This window comes from Coenobita brevimanus, chromosome 105 (genome assembly GCF_032717465.1).
Source record: "Coenobita brevimanus isolate Jiangsu-jjx chromosome 105, ASM3271746v2, whole genome shotgun sequence".
Lineage (NCBI taxonomy): Eukaryota > Metazoa > Arthropoda > Malacostraca > Decapoda > Coenobitidae > Coenobita > Coenobita brevimanus.
In genome coordinates this window covers 23,429,204-23,444,709 of record NC_137058.1, presented here as the reverse complement: position 1 = coordinate 23,444,709, position 15,506 = coordinate 23,429,204, and the positions used below count along the sequence as shown (strand labels likewise).

At 40.4% G+C, this 15,506-nt stretch overlaps 1 protein-coding gene across 1 annotated transcript in view; it reads right to left on the bottom strand.

The window, feature by feature from the left end:
- Positions 1-878: 878 nt before the first annotated feature.
- LOC145416257 (uncharacterized) overlaps positions 879-15,506 on the bottom strand; it is a 54,854-nt gene continuing 40,226 nt past the window's right edge. The window contains exon 5 of the mRNA XM_080285257.1: positions 879-1,421. Coding sequence (XP_080141383.1) covers positions 879-1,421 — 543 coding nt within the window. The remainder of the gene's footprint in view (positions 1,422-15,506) is intronic.

Genomic DNA, 15,506 nt, shown 5'->3' with positions numbered 1-15,506 from the left:
CATTATGGGCGTCAGTATCACAAGACACGGTTATATCAGTAGTATGAGTAGCAAGAGTGAAGTTAAGGTGAGTCAGCTGTGTGGATATGGAGTTAAATATACTGGGTTCTGCTGAGGCATTGGGGAAGAAATAAACTATACGGCTATATGTGGTTTTATTAAGGTAATTGAGTTTATACAGTAAGTAATCAAATGTGAATTTCATGATAGTGTCAATTACATATTCAGATTTGATAAAGCAACAAGTGCCACCCTTGTTACGAAAGATAATGAGGAGATGGTAACCAGTAAGACCGTATGGTGATTAGTCAGCAGATTTGGGTTTCTGTGAGAAATGCGGCATGAAATGTGCAAGAAATTTCAATTAGGAATAAAGTTGCATGTACACTGAAAAAAAAAAAATATTGGGTGAACCTTAGGTAACAGCACAAATAATAGCCAAACTTTTTGTGAAATATTTGTATTGTCCTCTTGCTGTGTTTGTAATGCTTATAATTTAGTCATCTACTTTACTGTTACTTCAGATAAAGGTAAATTCGACAACTGGAATATTTTCTTAAACAGTATGTAGGCTACAGTCAATGGTGTACCAAGAATGTCGTGTTCATGCGGTTATTATAAGTGAATGTTGTTCTAGAGTTATACTGGTTTTCATCAATGTAATTTCACAAAAAAAAAAAAAAAAAAAAAAATGAAAGCAACATTAGTCGACCTTCGTTTAGACTGCCACAGTCACTTGAAACATTTGACACATTAACAATAGCCAGTTCTAACGTAAACTTTTTATACGTGTGAAAAAGTGTTGTGATTTTCTCACTAGCTCAAAACATTCACAGCCATCGAAGGTTCCCAGCACAAAACATACGAGGCTGTAAAAGTTACTCTTTTATGATGTGTGTCAAGACATCCGGCAGGACAAGACCACTGTGAGTTACGGTGACCCCAGTGACGGGGTTGTGGCTCACAGCAGCGCTCACCACCTCCAGCCCTGACACCACCTCACCGAAGGGACATCTGATACTCTTACGCGGGTCATCTCTAGTGCAGATGACAAAAGAAGACTTCAGCATCTCTGAACCTCTTCCATAACCAAGACAATCAATGCTCTGGCCTTTAGCTACTCTTTTATCATACACAAAAACTAAACCTCTCGTCAAGGGTTTTTCATAAGTAGATCCCATCTCAGCATGAGTAGCAAATACCTGCTCCTCCTTCCGTTTACCCCCAACAACTATACACTCTCCCTGGTTACCACTGTTCAGTACTATATGAGCCTTGGCGCCACGATAGGATGGTCCCAGAGCACCCAGGCAGAGTGCCAGGAACTGGCGTGCCTGACGCACGTGGCACCACAAGCGGATGTTAACTTGACCGAGATGACTGCCACCTGCACTCAGCGCCAAGAATGCTTCACAAGGTTCCTGCCAGGGGAGGAAGAGAGGGGCTGTAATGAGAGGTCCAAGATATGTGTATCATGAATATAGTAAACTGAGGTAGGAAAAATCAAATGAGTCATCATTCAGTGTCCTTTTTTTCTGTAGTTGGCAATGATTTATTCTGACTCCTTGAACCAATATGTCCTTGAAAATACTAAGAACCAATATTGTATTAAAAGCAAATTAATAATACCCTTTTTTATTTATTTCTTTAACTCCTAAACATGGAAAAAATTGTACATGGGAAGCAAAGGGTCATATACTTTTCTATTTTAATGGTGCCTGCCAACGATAAAACCTGATATTTGAACAATTACAAAAACAACTTTTTTTCACATCAAATTGAGGCTTACTCTATCCAGGCAACACACTTCACGAAGGCATACATACAGCCATCTCAGCCTTTCAAAACCTTCAGCCAAACAGCATCCTTCATGAACAACTACCGGAGATTGGCCCTTCAGAAGTTACCATAACCAACAAGACAAGTACACGCGGCCAGACTGTGACGCAGTTACCACTCGTCCTTGTTCTACAATACCAGCACAATATAAAACACAAACAATCCGATATGCCTACACTACAGTGCAGCCACATACCACAACACACACTCATCTCATACACCACATTGTCACAACACACAATCCTTTCAACAAAATCTGAACAAAAGACCTCTAGGAGAGAGTAGGTGAAAGGGCCGGTGTTCTGCAGTCCACTGGGTTCACGACCAGATGAGTCTGGAGTTGCAACAACAATAACTAATATTACCTGAAATTTTTTCTCTTTATAGTTCCATTAAATTATGCCACCAAGCAAAAATATTTCTTTCAGTTGACATCCAAGGAACTAAGTAATAATGGTATGCATTTGTCCAACAGAAAGCCATTCTCCTCAGATATATCAGTCAGTAACCAAGTGTTACAACACAGTTCTGTTCCTTTATGGTTGGAAATTGATTTATCACTCTTCTTCACGCAGTGTTAGTTTCATCAAAAAGTAAAGCGTAGGTATCTGTATAACTGTACCTTACGGTTCACTAAATACAGTGTGTAGGATACAAAAACTTGCCCACTGGTTGCCTCTACTTCGCCTCCACCTTAGTAGTTTGCCCTCCTCCATCATCAGAGAATTTTTTCCCAGTGGTATACCAGACGAAGTTCAGTGGTAGTGTATTCTATAGATCCCTATTAATTGTTAGACGCCTTAATCCCGTAAGGGGTGGCCATAAACAAATTGCCTCCACGTCGCTGTCCTCTGCAATTTGGCCGCCCTCCCTCCAGCTCACATTCCCCTTCTCTCATATATCTCTCCACTCCATCCATCCATCCATCTCATCCTAGGTCTCCCCCTCCTCCTTCCCCCCTCCATGTCACTCAAATATAATCTCCTCTCCACAGGGCCGAACCATCACAAATGACTTCCTATAACACCTTCAGTCATCTCCACATCAACATCACAATGCTCCTTTACTTCCTCATTTGTATGTATGTCTCTCCATGTAACTCACATGCTCCTCTCAAATAACCACTGTTATCATTCCTGACTCATGCTCTTCCACCAGGATCCAAGCTTCACCTCCATATGCCAGAGTGGGGATGAGAATACTGTCATGCAGTGATTATTTATTACTTCCATCCTCACTTCCCTACTCCTTATCACTGCTTCAATGAACTAGCAACCTTTCTACCTTGCTGTACCCTTTCAAACATGATACACTTTCCCTAAACATCACAAACACCTGACAGAGCTGGATTGCATCAGCAACCTACAACTGAACAGTTTTGTATCACATGACATCCAGTCCCTGACAAATATCGTCGGATTCTCATATGCACATTGTATCATTCCCTATATCTGGAAACATGCTACAATCGTCATAACATTACTCTTAAGCCAAACATGGACCCAACACACGCCTCTTCTTATAACTCTGCATAACACTACTATGATAACTGCCTAATTCTTAACAAAATCATACATAATGTGCCACTTCTTCACAATACGGCTTTAAAGCTGTCCACTGCACAAACACCTTGCTAAACAACGTTACACAATATGCTTCTGACAACACCACAAGGTTGATACAATATACACTTCCCATATGAATAGACATTAGTAAAACTTTTGATATCATACCCCTATGTAAACCAAACACTAAAAATCTACACTACATTAATATGGAGACACCACCAAACTCTGACTTGCCACCTACTTTTCTGGTAGACACGCAAATGCTGCACTCCAGTGCAAGTCATCAATGGCACGAAATTTTCCTAGTGGAGTTCCTTAGGGATCTGATCTTTCATCCCCATTATTCAAATATACCACGTGCATGACATTCTTCCACTCCAGCCACTCACATATGCAGATGACACTGTAACAAAACCACACACCACATCGCAGACTCACCCTGCACACTCCAACAAGACTACCTCAACACTCTTCAGACATAGGTTGAAGACAAAGCTGACGATCTCTTCGGCCAAATCCACAACTACACTCACCACCAGCAACGATCATAAGCACAAGTTCACTCCTACCGTCTCCATGTCACACAGGTCCTCCAGTAACACCACTGGAGCGGCACATGACGCTGGCTTCACCTTCAAGGGCCATATACAACACATTAAGAAGCACTGCATCGCCAGACACAGTGCATTTAGGGCAATTAAAAGGACAAACTTTGTGCTACAAAAGGAAACACTCTTCCTACTCTACAGTCAGTATAAATGTATCAAGTCAGTTATGTCCTGCGTCTTCCCTGCAAGGACCCCATCTTAGCTAAGTCACTACAACACTTTGCAAACCATACAGAACAACGTTCTGTACATCGTTACTGTTGCATCAATACTACTTTCACATCTCAGTTACACTCTGAAAAAAAAAAAAAAAAAATCCTGCAATAAGAGTACCTCCGCTAACACAGAGCAGCTTTACACTGCACAATTAGGCACGTAACACAATTACTGCACAAACGCTCACCAATAGCATCTCCACTCCAGACACTCAAACCGGCCAAACAGTAATCTGTAGTCTTAATCGATTACAATGGATGACAAATTTTCATATCATTCCATTCGTAACTTGTTACACAATACTAGTAATATGTACAAAGTAACTGCATCGTACATTCGAAACGTAATCTTAATCATGATTACTTATACGATGACAGCGTAACTTCGTCATTCAAATATATTGCATTACAAATATATATCTTTATTAAGCATACTCTCAACCGATAATTTATTGTCTATAAACTGCGTGCGTTCCTATAAGCATTAGGTTATCCAGCCAGCCAACCATTTAGCTTTTGTACACCCTATCGTCTTTGGCAACATAATGTTTGACTTTGCATTAATCCTGCGACGCAAGATGCCAGGCTAATTAGGGCAACACAAGAGTCTGTTGCTTTGTTGTTGCTGTTGCTGAAGAAAATTTTGTAAAAGACAACTGCACTTAAACCATTAACTCTACAGCACCCATTTCACAGAACATACTATCATCCCCCCCCACCACCACCACCACTGCAGCTGCGTGTCATCCTACCCGAATATTGTCTTTCACACCAATTACTCTACCACCTTGAACCTATCTTGGAGAATAGTTTGGAACAATCCTGCACTGCATTCAAACCACTAAGCCTACTGTACAACACTCATTCTCAGAGGGTATACACTTTTCTTGGCCAAGCCCCTCTGCCCACCAATATCCCATCCCATCCCACCCATTGTGTGTCTCACCACGTCCATTTCCTTATCCCATCTTTGGCGGTTTCATAATGTGACGCAGGTCACACGGTTGGCAAGCGCGCTCGTTTCATTAAATTCAATGTTCACATTTTCTTTTACATACTTAAAAATATTTTCGTATACCTATCCAGTGTACAATTGTCAACTTAATGAAGCATTCCATTAAAAAGCCAATACAACATCATTCCTTAATCAGCGAAAACAGGCCATGGATGGAATAATGGGCTTTGCGAGATTCCTGTGCTACTTAATGTTGATTAAACATTCTAAAGGTTCATTAGTGATGTGTATTCTTTGACTGGAGTTTACTTAATCCCGAGACTGTACATAGAACGCAAAACAGATGTAGGTCACAGAAGGAAAATAATGTAATAAGAAGTAATGAAAGAAAAGCATTCGGAAGCCGAATGCTAATCTCTCGCCAGAATATTCTGTTGGCCAAGTCCAAGATTTTGGCCATGTCTTGATACCCTGAAGGTTTTATGTTGATAGTTCAAGCCTTTCATGAGACAATAATGATGTTAAAGGCAAGGGATATAAAATAGTTGGCCTTTGGCAGCCATTTTGGTGACCTTGACCTTGACCCCAAGTGCCCCGTTTCGAACTCGGCCAAGATTTTGGTCATATCTTGATACCTTGAAGGTTTCATGTTGATAGCTCAAGCAGTTCATGAGATATAATGGGCACGCGCACACACACACACACACACACACACACACACACACACACACACACACACACACACACACACACCTTTCCTCCTTTACTGCCCCAGGGTGCTGAAGTACGAGTGGTAAGGCGTGTCAACTTTGAGAAAAAGTATGTTAAGTTTTGCCAGAGGTGGAATCAGACAGATTCGATGAGTTGCGTGAAATCCCAACGTGCACGTGTGTGTTGTACTCCACTGCTGCTGACCACCCAAAACATACCCAATATACTTACCCTGCAACACCGGCGTCAATATCCTGCCAATATTTTTTTGGTGCCATGTTATTAGATTCTCCCTGGTGGACTTCGATTGTGCTGTGGGCACTACAATAGTATTTATGATACTGTATATGGGGACGATATGGGGATAGGCAAGACAGGCCCGCCACCAGCCAAGGCTTTGGTGGGACCTGTGTGTGTGGCATAAATGGGTTGATCATACAGGTGGTCTGCTGCCTGGCCATACTCTTGCAAAGAGACGAGGTGAAGCCAGATCTCCTGTAACATAAACTGGAGGTGGCACTGGTGTTGTACCAGATCTGACAGCGACATAGCCGTTTATGTGTTGAATACTCACATGAGGGACAGTAGCTACGGTGGGAATGAAAGGCGCCTGTCATTTGCCTGGACGTTGTCAGGCTCCTTGAGGTATGAGAGTTGCGATATCCCAAGGGCGTTTTTTAGGTGCTGGCAACCATCATCCACTCACTTAGTGTAGTGCTGTGTATTTCTTCCTTCATTTTTATCATTTTTTTCCTGTATCTGCTCTCCTCTCTTCTTGTTTCTCCCATCCTTCCTGTCTCTTTTTATTCTTCTTTCCATTTCAGGTGACTTTACGTTGAATGAGAAGCCTAGTGCCTTCTTGTAAGCCAGGAAACCATTTACAACGCTGGGTGGTAATCATAACCAACTCATACGTGTTTCCTACGTGTCAGGAAGTGAGTTGGCGGAGGGTTAATGCCCCTCCCCGTAAAACAACCAACCTACTTCTCTAACGCATGCGGGGTAAAAACAGAAAAAGAAACACAGGTGTTTATATCGGATAACACGCTGACTACCACTCCAGTGTGGGTGATGCAGCAGGTCTGTAGAGTATGGTTGTAGACAGGTAACTAGTACAGTAAATTAGTTATGAAGACTATAACAGAACGACGTTACTGGGATAAATTACACAGAAGCTTCCCTTAATAATGCTGTTGGAACGTTACTGGGATAAATTACACAGAAGTTTCCCTTAATAATGCTGTTGGAACGTTAGTGGGATAAATTACACAGAAGCTTCCCTTAATAATGCTGTTGGAACGTTAGTGGGATAAATTACACAGAAGCTTCCCTTAATAATGCTGTTGGAACGTTAGTGGGATAAATTACACAGAAGTTTCCCTTAATAATGCTGTTGGAACGTAAACTACAATCTAGATCAAGACTGTGATTTATTACACAACTAATACAAGTATAACCAATGTAAATTCAAAACTGTGATTTCTTTCACTTTATATTATCAGTCTTGTGAGACAGGATGGAATCATCTCTGCAACTCGCCCTATACCAATGCACAAGATTCAGTGTGTGTGTGTGTGTGTGTGTGTGTGTGTGTGTGTGTGTGTGTGTACTATAACTACTGCTAGGCTATTTGATGGACTCCCAGGTTAGTTCAACTAGTTACTGTGACGGTCTTCCACTACATACAATTTTTCAACAATGATTCTGTGGGAGAGGAGGGGTGTCAGGCCTCCTCACCAAATATTCTCAGAAATGGTGAAAAGAGGGTAGGCATGGCTCTGATGCATTAGTACATGTTGTACAATGGGCTTTAATCCGTTATACAATATTTGCTGAGCGTGACCCCCTCCCCCCAGTGATTGTTGGGGTGTCAGCCCCCCTCCCAAAAATATACAGGATCATATATAAAAGATTTCAATGAAACTCCCTAGGTGGCTTCGTCTGGTTACTGGGATGGTCATCTGCTATATACAATTTTCCAACCATGAATTTTAGGAGGCCAGCCTCCCTTACCAAACTGAATATTCTCAAATAGTGAAAGAAGGGAAGATATGGCTCTTAGCCAGCCTCCCTCCCTAAAACAAAAACAATCAGAAATAAGGAAAGGTGCGCACATGGTTTTAGATAAAATCTACATACATATCGCAGGACTGGGTATACAGTTGCCATATTTTCTCTGAACGCACAGGACAAAATGGCACATCTACTTTATTAATATATAGGAAGTAATCATTCCTGTAATTCCGATTTCACAACAAATCATTGTTATTACATTCGAATTTTGTGTAATCGTAATCCTACTCAAGAAACTGCTCTGTAAACGTATTTTGAACTGACTACATTATGTTGCCTCTGTAATCACACCATGTCTGACTCAAAAACTAGCAATGAAGAAAGGCATACAGTACATATTTATTTCATATGCTGGGCAATATAATACATCGATCAGAACATAATAAGTTCCACCTCTTGATATCCACCCTGAAATAGACCTGATCGAGTACACCTAGCCGGTCTCAGATCAGTACATAACCCTACACTCCTTAGCTACCAGCTTAGATTTGGGTTGGGAGAAATCACATATAACATGTTCCTCACTTGTACAATACGCCCACCCATAATCTGTATTATGGAAGCCTACACAACACCTGCCACATTAAGACGCAGACCCATCTACGGTGTGAGGAACCTACGGGATGACTTCATAGGGTCAGTTAACTTTCTTGTAGTCGACGGGCCTGCTGGGCCAGGCATGAGCAGCTTGAGTAATAACAGCAACTTTGATGGCTGATATTGCCGTCATATTCATCAGAGTTTTTTCTTTGGATATGCCATGTGTTTACTATATTCTAAACATTTCAAATCATTTATAAATCTTAAACCAATCAGTTGTAATCAAGCACTGTTGCATACTCGTATTATAATGTCAAGCAAACATTATACCTTCGTTCAAAGCATTACTAAACAGTCATGAATCTGATTTCAGCTGTAATAATACACAGCTATTATCAATGTTTCTTATTAATCTTGTCATGCAATCGATATGAACTGAAGCATCACTTACGGAGTCCATCCCCAGCAGACCCGGCCCCCACAGAGTAAATTGGCAGCATTAGCATCAGTGGTCTAGGATACTGTCCAACTTCAGTCACATTCACTATGAGCAACACTAGATGTAGTCAGCAAGTGTATCATTTCACACTCTTTCATAAAGAGGATACATTGCTGGTGTCACGGTAAATTCTGAGTATATTATGTTAGGTCACCTACCAGTACTCAACTGCTGTACATCATCTCACTTTTTTCACAGAGGAGAGGGGATAATAAATTTACAGGAAGCAGAGGACATGGTACACACACACACACACACATATATATATATATATATATATATATATATATATATATATATATATATATATATATACAGTAAAAGTCCACTGATCCGAATGGAAGTGGACCAAGAATCATTCGGATTTTCAGATTTTTCGGATTTTGGAGTGGGACCCCTATGACACTTAAATTCATGTTAAAACCGAAATTTTACTGAATGGTGCGGTGTGGTGCGGTGAGGATCTGTCCGTTCTCCCCTTTGGGGCTAAGATGCGAATAAATGTGTTCGAATGGATGAGTATATGGGGAGTGTGTCGTCCTGTCTCGGCTACCTCCCTTTCCTTGGGGGAAGCAGCCTAGGTATATAGATAGATAGATAGGATTACTTTTCATTCATTCATAATACAATATGGCACATATTAACATTATGCATCACACAAATTTTTTACTTAATAATGTATTACTGAAGACACGAACTATAACTGGTAAATTAACCCTTTTGCGCGCGGATATGTTAATAAGTTCTGTGAGGCATGACGCACAGGCTTTTCTCCCCTCCCCAGCCCGCCGCGCACTCCAAAAATGTGTATTCTCGGCTTATTTTTTTTTTACCACCCAAACATATTCATTTTGGCACAAAACTCATATATTCTATTCGTCGATGTTTGTCCTACATGATGAGCAAAAAAAAAAAAAAAACACTATATGTACGTTAGGGCCATGTGAATAAACATTCAAGAGCATACATCTCGCTTCCCAACATCATAAGTCGAATGTTTACTAATCAAACTCTACATGATATTCAATCACTGGAAAGAGAATTTTATTAGCTTTCGAATGCCAGAGGTCCCAGTTTGATACGAGGTATGGTGTTTGAGTAATAAGCGAAAACGTAAAACCCATTTCCGACAGACAACAGATTTTTTTATTCGGGGAGCTCTAGCGAGAAACTTTTCCTGCCACTGTTATGTTTTTATTTTATCATCCTATGCAGAATTTAACTGGCTTTCATTTGAGCCCAAACGGTGATCCTAGGCCTTATAGTTTTCGAGAAAAATGCAAAAAACTATGGTGTACCCACGTCGTGTCGTGACTGTAGGGCAGTTTCCTGCTTTCCTATAAGCTACTGCACGTATTCCACCCATTCTTTGTACACTAGATATGCACACTATATTCACATGATTCACTGTCACTATTGTTATAGCTGAATTTGGTGCAGGGTAGAGGCAGTGTAGTCGATTAGAAACAGAAGCACAATCTTCGTTGGGCCAACAGCTGATAACGACCAGGATTGTTTCACAAACACCAAGTTTCCTATTGCAAACACCAAATCTAATCACAACAGTGCCCAAACACTACACACAAGCACTACTGGCATAGTGAAATATGTTGCATGGCTGGGCCAGGGGTAAGAGTGGAAATTTAAAGGGACAACCACACAGTACCTTCCCCACTCACAGTTCATTTGGCGAAGAATAATCTGTCCGCTCTCTTGCTGGTATCGGGCCCCACAGTTGCCAACTCATTACTTTTTAAGAGGAGCAGGGAAGCTATGACGCCTCCAAAAATGATGCCGATTGGCCAAAAACTTTTCCTCTGATGAAAGTTTTTATGCTTTAATGAAGCCGACTGGCCAAAAACTTTTCTTCTGATGAAAGTTTTTATGCTTTAATGACGCCAAAAGCATCAACGAGTACAGTCGCAGCCACACCCATATGATGACAAACACATCATCGTGCGTGGAGGGGTTAAGAGATGTTATGGGTTAACTCACCAGTAATACACTGTGTTAAAAACAGCAGTTGCAGGTAGGTAAATCCAGTTACAGAGAGTAAGTCCAGGGTTAATAACAACGTGCACAATATTGTAAAAGCACAATTCGCTGTCAGACAATTCGCTGTCAAATATGGACGATTCCCCATCAGGACGATTCCCCGTCGATTATTTACATACCAGTTTATTTAGCAAGTACACTAGTTTTTGAATACTTGTACCTCTTCAAAGTCGTTTTTAAATATACCTAGGATATTGTACTACCAATGGAAATTAATGACGACAGCTATGGGTGATGCTAGAATATAATTCAAAGTCAACTACAGCGAGGTAGAAACACGTTAATTATTGTCTGAAACTTCAACTTATGATATCCAAAGCCTATGCTACTGAATGAACATAAACTTTGATAGATCCTCCTGAAAATTAGTTATTAAAGTATCAATTAATCAATAATAATTATTTTTTTAGAATGACGGGGAATTGTTCAGGGTGCGAATTGTCCTGGTGACGAACTGTCTTGTTACCGTTATGACAGTTAATTGACAGCGAATTGTCTCGAAACCATCAGTGGATTTAGCTGCCTGGTTGCTCATGCGCTTCAGCCAGTCACGGATATCAGCCTGCCTGACAGCCTGCGCACTTCTCTGATAGAACTCGTTTCGCAAGATATGGAAATTGATCACCTCAGGCCCATTGTAATGATTACTTTGCTCAGTGATATGTACCAGTTTATCAGAGTATACAGAAGCTTCCTTCCATGAAACTTCCATGACCACACTGCTCGACACTTCGGCTCATTTGGCACCCACCTTGAATTTTTTAATTTTGATTTTTTTTTACTTTAGGAGTTTCTGTCAGTCTTCTTCAAAAATTCGGATTATTGGGATTTTCGGATTATCAGTGTTCGGATTAATGGACTTTTACTGTATCTATCTATCTATCTATATATATATATATATATATATATATATATATATAATCATCCAACCCTATGTTGCTACATGAGGAGCGTAGGAGCCTGGGGCTAGGCAAATTGGTCCTGAATTTAAGATGAGAGTGACCAGTCTCACACATCCATGAGTGGCATTACGTGAGCAATAAACCCCAACCATCCCTTGGATATAAACCTGCACCACCTGAATCTGCTCTGAGCGCCTTATTTACTCACTAAACCACCAGGTGCCATAATTTGGTTATATGGTAAGCACCCAGTGCAGTAAATGTGTATGTGTGTGTGTGTGTGTGTATACCGGTGTATATATATATATATATATATATATATATATATATATATATATATATATATATATATATATATATATATATATATATATATATATATATATATATATATATATATATATATATATATATATATATATATACATATATATATATATATATATATATATATATATATATATATATATATATATATATAATGTGTGTGTGTGTGTGTGTGTGTGTGTGAGCCCCAAGGCCCTGCTGGGCTGCTCAACAGCTGTCCAAATTAGAGTCATCTCTGAACCACACTTCACTTGGGAGCAAGTGCTTTTAAAGCACATGCCCAAACAACAGACATTTATGAACAGCTACCACCACAACCACCATCAATATCACAGCTACCACCACCACCATCATCACCACAGCTACCACCAACACCTCTGCAGCTACCACCACAGCTACCGTCACCACCACCAACATCACTGCCACCACCAACATCACTGCCACCACCACCGCAGCTACCACTACCAGTTACCACCACCACAACCATCATAATCACAGTTACCACCACCACCACCACAACCACAGCTACCACTACCATCATGTTCACAGCTACCACCACCACCATCCCACCTCCACAGTGTCACCACCACCATCACCATCACAGCTATCATCATCATCGTTATCACCATCAACACTAAAACTGGTACCACCACCATCATCATCACAGCTACTACATCCACCATCATCATCACAGCTACTACATCCACCATCATCATCACAGCTACCACCACCACCACAACTACCACCATTTTTTGTTGAATAAAATCGGCTGGTCATAGCATCAATGAATTAACAAACATCAGAATGTTGGTATTCTCTCTCTCTCTCTCTCTCTCTCTCTCAAAGACTCATGAAACTTCACGGAATTGCCCTGCCGCCTCTCTCACGTGCATGTATTTTAACACCGTTCGTTCGTTTGAAGATTCTCCCCTCCTGTAGAGGGGACCGGACCCTATATTAGCCCGGTCTTTTAACACCAGTAGGGACAATTATTAGAATCCAAAGCACCCACTGAAAAAATATAAATTATCAAACTGAAAGTGGCCCATCTGGGACGCATTACCAACCATCCTACCAAGTTTCATCATAATTCTTTTTCCAGTTTTGGCTGCACTACACACACACACACACACACACACACACACACACACACACACACACACACACACACACGTGCCTCCATCCTCTCGTTCCCCAGTTAGGTTAATTCTAAAGATCTTGGAAGGTAAATAACGGAGGTTTATTTTAAGGAGAACTCCCAGGTGTAACCCGCTTGATGTCCAAGCCCCAACTGCCCGTGAGAGGGCAGCGAGGTCAAAGCCGGCTGTTGCAAGCGTTGCAGTTTATGAAATTAGCTGACAATTAAATCTGCATTCCTGATCAGGTACACAGGTTTAAGACATTATAAATGTATGGTTATATAGTATTGTTAGAGTTATACAGTATGGTTACAGTAATACAGTAGTCACAATAATATAGTATGGTTACACACACACACACACACACACACACACACACACACACACACACACACACGAGAGAGAGAGAGAGAGAGAGAGAGAGAGAGAGAGAGAGAGAGGATGCACGTCGACTCACTCTGCTACTGCTGGCCACATCCAATTGTATCTATATATGAGTCAAGCTCTGTACTAGGCTAAAGTAAGTGTTGTTCTAATACAGTAGAGAAAGTATAAGCAAAAAAAAAAAAAAAGTCCAAATAAAAGAATACATCCAAGCCAGACATTCAACGGAATCTGCTGATACGATGTAAACATCAGCTGGGTGTCGTCATTATCAACAGGTGGGTAGCAGGGAGATGCAAATTTGTAAGTAAAAGTTATCTTTCTAAATAAGAATTATCTTTCTGCTAGATTAGTACTATATTTAGTAAAGTGGCTATGGAAGGAGTTAAGAGAGGGGAGAAAGGTAAAAAACAGGACGATGATTTCTAACCAGATGGTTGAAATGGAAACATACAATAAATTGGTAAAGTGAATAAACTGGAGAAAATTTTTAAAATAAAAATAGCTGAAATTAAAGAGGAACTACGCATGCAGAAGGAAGAATATGAAAAATTAGTCTATCTATCTATCTGTCTATCTATTGCCAGACGTCATAATCCCGCAAGGGGTGGCCATTTGACTTTGAGTTATTTGTTTTACAGGGAGGGGCACTAACCCTCCACCAACCCATATGCTGACATGTAGGAAGCACGTATGGTTTGATTATATGGTTACCACCCAGCGCTGTAAATGGTTTCTTGGCTTACAGGAAACCATTTGGCTTGTCAATCAATGTAAAGCCACCTGTAAAGGAAAGAAAAGCAATAAGAAGTGACAGGAAAGATGGAAGAAATAGGCAGAGAGGAGGGCAGGCACAGAAAAAGAATGATAAAGGCTAAGGATGAAGTAGGCTGCACTACATCGAGTGGATGATGGTCGCCACCACCTACCACTAAAATTAGTAAAGGAATTAAATAAAAAAGACACAGTAATGGATGAGCTGTCAGTTGAGGTAGTTTCATCGAGAAAGAAGACAGGTGAAATGGCGAGTACAGTTGTCAACCATGAGAGTATTATGGAGGAGTTCAGAAATGATACAGAGACAACTAGGCAAGCAAGCAGTCTGACAGACCAAAACAGTGATACTGAACGGAAGACAACCCAGGCAAATGAAATGATGAAAAATGCAAAGCTGAAGTACAAACTATGTATGCCGAAATGGTGAAAGTAAGGAAAGACTTAGAAACAAAGGTCCAAGAAAAAAGCATTAGAAAGGAAGTGGAAAAAAAAAAATTAAAAACAACCAAAAACTAGTAAAAGAATCGCCAGATTAAAAAAAAAATCACTAGTAATGACTGGTATAGATGAAGAAAAAATAAGAAACAGAATATCGAGAGACAAAAAGGAGATGTTAAATTAATGAACATACTGAAGGAAGTATCAGAGAATATCTGTGATAATGATATAGAGGAACACAATATCTGTGATAATGATACAGAGGGATATGTGAGAGAAATCAGTCAAGGCTGCTGAAAGTAACATTCCAAAATGTGAACACTGTAGAGGAAATACTCAAAAATGTTAACAAACTCATGGAGAAAGAGGAATAAAAAAAAAACTAAGGATAAACTGATGCCTAACTCAGGAGGAATGGGATTTACTAAAGGAAACGAGGGAAGAGCAAAAACAAAAAGTGAGGAAAGATCAGTGGA